Raw genomic sequence first — 4,445 nt, 5'->3', positions numbered from 1 at the left:
CTGGGGAATCTCACCCTGGGAGGAGCAGGGTGAATGAAGCCCAGGATTTGGGCAACAGCCCCTGGGGACACCACTTTCAAAGCTTTCACCCCTCCTGCCCTTCTCCCACCCTTTCCAACTTCTCCTGACCTTGACGTTCCACCTTCTTGACACTGGATGGTCAACACTGACAGTCCTGCGGGGCTGGAGAAGCTGGTTTTGGTCCCTGCTTTGGATACAAGGAAGGAGAAGATTTTTCTGCTGAATCCGGCTTAATATCTGCCATTTTCCCACCAGGACCTCTTGTGAGTCAAAAACCTTCATGGTATCAGCAAGAACATACCCGTTTTAAGGCTTTTTGTTGAACCCCATGGATTTCAGCCGAGTTGTGGGGTGGGAGGAAGGAGAGATGAACAGAATGAGCTGGAACTTTGCCTTTCTGCAAATTATAGATATTCTTTTGGGTCAGGAAGCCTAATAAGCAGCTTTATATCAGGCGAGGATGCTGGAAAGAAGGGGCAAGACCCATTCTTGAAAGTCAAAGGCCTTGAAAAAGCCAGGAAAGGAAGGAAAAGCTCCAGTCCGGACCTCTCAGCTCTGTCCCCGCAGCTCAGAGAAACCTGCTGGGACCTTGGAGGGTCTTGGAGGCACCAGCAATCTCCAGGGACATGGGAGGATCCCTGCTCCAGAGCAGTCTCGGCAAGGTGTTGGTCTGATGGCCCATCTTATTCCAACAGCAAAGCTGATGTCGCAAGGGTCAGGAGAAGCAGAAACTGCTTCTGACAGCCAGGAAGGGCCAGCTCTTCAACGAATACCACATCTCCCTTATGAGGAGAGGCTGAAAGAGCTGGGACTCTTTAGTCTGGAAAAGAGAAGGCTGAGGGGAGACCTTATTAATGCTGACAAGTATCTCAAGAGCGGGCTGAGGGAGCAGGGAACTAGACTCTTTTCAGTAGTTGCCGGTGAGAGGACAAGGGGCAATGGGCACAAGTTGGAACATAAAGGGTTCCACTTCAATATGAGGAAGAACTTTTTCACGGTGAGGGTGACAGAGCCCTGGAACAGGCTGCCCAGGGAGGTTGTGGAGTCCCCTTCTTTGGAGATTTTCAAGACCCGCCTAGATGCAGTCCTGAGTAACATGCTCTGACAAGCTCTGGGTGGTCCTGCTTTGGCAGGGGAGTTGGACTAGATGATCTCTATGGTCCCTTCCAACTCTATAATTCAGTGAAATTCAGTGAAACCTGAACCCTTCAGGTGACCCAAGAGATGCTGGAGTCCTCCCAAAAAGCCCTACAGAGCCCCTCCTGAAGGGGGCTGAGGTCCTTCCCAAGCCCTGGCCACGTCCTGTCACCCCTGACGTCTCAGAGGCAGTTTCAGCCACCGCTTGTCTCCCACCCACAGCTGCACCACAACCTCTCTGAGGTGCCACCAGGGCCTGAAACTCCTCTTCCACCTGCTGTTGAGTCACCAAATACCACCGGACTCCACTGATGGGATGTGGCTTTGGAGACGGAAAAATCCCAGCGCCTCTAGGAAAGAGTGAAAATGGGGTGGGCATCTCCGATCCCTGTCCTCCTCAGCTGTCCAACTGTTACTTCCTGGAGCAATCTAAGTTAATGTATGGCCTGAAGCCCTGCTGGGAAGGGGCTGGGTCTCAGAGTAACCAATGGTGTAGAACCAGGAAATCTCTCTCCTTCCTCTTTCTTCAAAATCGAAACCAACTTGGAGACTGAAGCTGCGACGGTCGCTCTTCATGGCAGCCAGGACGCCTCTGGAAATGCTCCAGGATGAAGCCTGCTGCTCCATCTGCCTGGGAATATTCCAGGACCCCGTGTCCATCCACTGTGGGCACAGCTTTTGTCGGTCGTGCATCACTGAGACCTGGGAAGGACTGACCACCAACTTCCCCTGCCCCCAGTGCAGGGAGACAGGGAACCAGAGATTCCTCCGCCCCAACTGGGAGTTGGCCGAGGTGATTGAAGCAGCCGAGAGATTGAACCTGCAACCAGTCAGAGAGGTGGAAGGAGGGGAGAACTTGTGTGAGAAACACCAGGAACCCCTGAAGCTCTTCTGCCAAGATGACAAAAGGCTTATCTGCCTGGTGTGCGACAGGTCCAAGGTGCACCGTGACCATTCTGTGGTTCCCATGGACGAGGCTGCCCAGCAGTACAAGGTGAGGGGGTTATGGGTGTGTTGAGGTACAAGGGTCCAGAAGCTCCTGGGGTTGCACTTTGATGGGTGGAGATCCCTCCAGAGCCTTTGGCCTGTGGGATAGACCCCCTGTGGACTCACCCATCCTTGGCTCCTGCTACAAACTCTTGACCTGGCATTGCGTGCCCTGAGGAAGAGGTGGACATAGGAGCAGTACGCCCTTGGGGACCAAGGGGTCCTCTCCCCCAGGGTTCAGCCACGAGCAGGGCCTTAGGAGAGGGTAGGAAACAGAGGCGTAGGATTTCTCCCCACCACAATCCCTCTGCAAAACTCCATCAATGGCTCTGTCCTCTGGGGTGCAGGTCCCTTATCAAGGTCAGAACTGCTGAAGATCAGTAGGAAAGGAGAGGGAGAGATCCTCAGACCTTCTCCCACCCCACAGGTCCCTGGAAAAGTTTTGGTCTTTGTCAAAATACCAAAAGACAAAAAAGGGGGAGGTAAATTGCCTTAAAACTGTCATGGGGATCCCAAAACTCTGCCAACACTTACCCCCAGAGCCACCAGGAGTTCCCCAGCGCTTCTGCTGAGGCTGCCAGACCACGATGCCATTCCACAGGGGACTTCTTTCTTTCCTTCCTATCAGAAACAACTTCACACCCAACTGCACCTTCTGAAATCAGACCAAAAAGCGCTTCAATCTTCCGTGAAGGACAGAGAAGACAGACTCAAGGACCACACTGTAGGTGCCCATCAGTTTTCCTGGGCAGAGGGTGGGGAAAGAAAGAGGGAACGTCTCCTCCTCCTCCTCCTCTCCCGCTGGGGTGGGTGATGCTCAGGGGCTGTGGGGAAGGGAGAGGGGGTTTCTATCTTCCCCAAACGCCTCTTCTTGGTGGGTCCCACGAAGGCAAGGCCCACCCTTGACCCTTGATGCTCTGCTACTGTTCCCTGCTGCCCTTTCCCTGCTTGGGCTTCCCTTGGCAGGAGAGGACAGAAGCTGCAAAGTAGGAGATTGTGACAGCATATAGGAAGATGCACGAGTTCCTGGAGAAGCAGGAGTCCTCTCTTCTGGCCCAGCTGGAGCAGCTGGACACAGAGATAAGGAAAGCCCATGAAGAAATTCTCCAGAGACTTTTGGAGGAGACAACGAGGCTGGGCACGCTGATTGGGGAGATGGAGAGGACGTACCAGCAGCCAGACTGGCAGCTCCTGAAGGTGAGAGCCCAGGCTTTCCAAACTGGCTGGGAAGGCCCACCTTGAGCTTGGTCTCCAGCCCTCCCTTGTCTCCCCCAACCCGCTCCAAGAGGGACTTCCTTAGAGTGAAATCCCAGTACTCCAAGGGAAGGTGTTCCATCTCACTGAGTCTCTTTCTCTCTCTCCTCCAGGACATCAGAATCACCTTGAGCAGGTCTGTGGTCCTTCTCCTGTCCCCATGTCACCACCACAGAGCAGCTCTGTGGCAGGACACGGGGAGAAAGCACTTGGGGACGGGTTGGCTCTTCTGCAGTACAGCCCTTGGGCTTGACCGAGGCCACGGGGGGTTGGAAGGAGGGCTCTGCCTCTCTCTCCTGAATGAATGATGAATTTGGACCCGGGCGGGCAGGAGGCAGGAGCAGGGAGTGCTGAGAAAACACGGAGCAGCAAACTCCAACCAGGTGTAAATCCATCCCCTCTTCCCTTCCAGGGGCCAGAGGGAAACGCTCTCCCACTCACTCCAGATTTCCCCGGAGCTGGAAAAGAAATTCTCTGACTTCACCGACAGGAACCCAAATATCAAGGAAATTCTGGAGCAATTTCAAGGTAGCAGGGGCAGGTCTAGAAAGGCCAATGCCATCGTGCTTCTTTGTGGTGAGGGATGGAGTGAAGTCAGGGGAAAGAAAGGCATCCTGGGTGCTGAATGAGGGGTTATTTCTTTCAAGATCCCACAAGGAGACAGAGAACGAGCAGCGAGCGTTGGTCTGATGTTCCCTGCCTGTCCTCCTCCTCCTCTCCTCTGCCTCCTCAAGTTTCTCGACCTTCCCCCAAGCCTGTTCCTGACTCTCTCGACTTTTGCAGAAACCCACAATCAGACCAACTGATCTTTGTGTTTCTCACTTTTCTGTCTTCCCTCTAGTTTTCCTGGACTTTGAGACTCCCTTGAAAAGTAAGTGAACTGTACGTGTGCCAAACCAAGCCATCATATGAAATCAAAAATATGGTAAAAGAAGCTTTTCTGCCCTCAAAGATGGACCTAAAGTGTTCTGCTGCCTCCTTTCCCCATTCTCCCACCCTGGTCCCACCAGCAGATGATGCCTGGAGGGGTCCCAACCGGGTCTGAG

The 4,445-nt window shown here is 53.7% G+C and overlaps 1 protein-coding gene across 1 annotated transcript; it reads left to right on the top strand.

Annotated features, from left to right (window-relative positions):
* The first annotated feature begins 2,731 nt into the window (after positions 1-2,731).
* On the top strand, positions 2,732-4,116 carry LOC106899858 (tripartite motif-containing protein 15-like). Its single transcript, XM_014961791.1, has 4 exons — positions 2,732-2,869; positions 3,112-3,342; positions 3,513-3,535; positions 3,812-4,116. The coding sequence occupies exons 2-4, from the start codon at positions 3,160-3,162 to the stop codon at positions 4,026-4,028; spliced, it is 423 nt and encodes a 140-aa protein (XP_014817277.1). The 5' UTR covers positions 2,732-2,869; positions 3,112-3,159; the 3' UTR covers positions 4,029-4,116.
* Positions 4,117-4,445: the final 329 nt, after the last annotated feature.

Source organism: Calidris pugnax, unplaced genomic scaffold, assembly GCF_001431845.1.
Source record: "Calidris pugnax isolate Ruff unplaced genomic scaffold, ASM143184v1 scaffold864, whole genome shotgun sequence".
Taxonomy (NCBI): Eukaryota; Metazoa; Chordata; class Aves; order Charadriiformes; family Scolopacidae; genus Calidris; species Calidris pugnax.
This window is presented reverse-complemented; position numbering and strand designations above follow the sequence as displayed.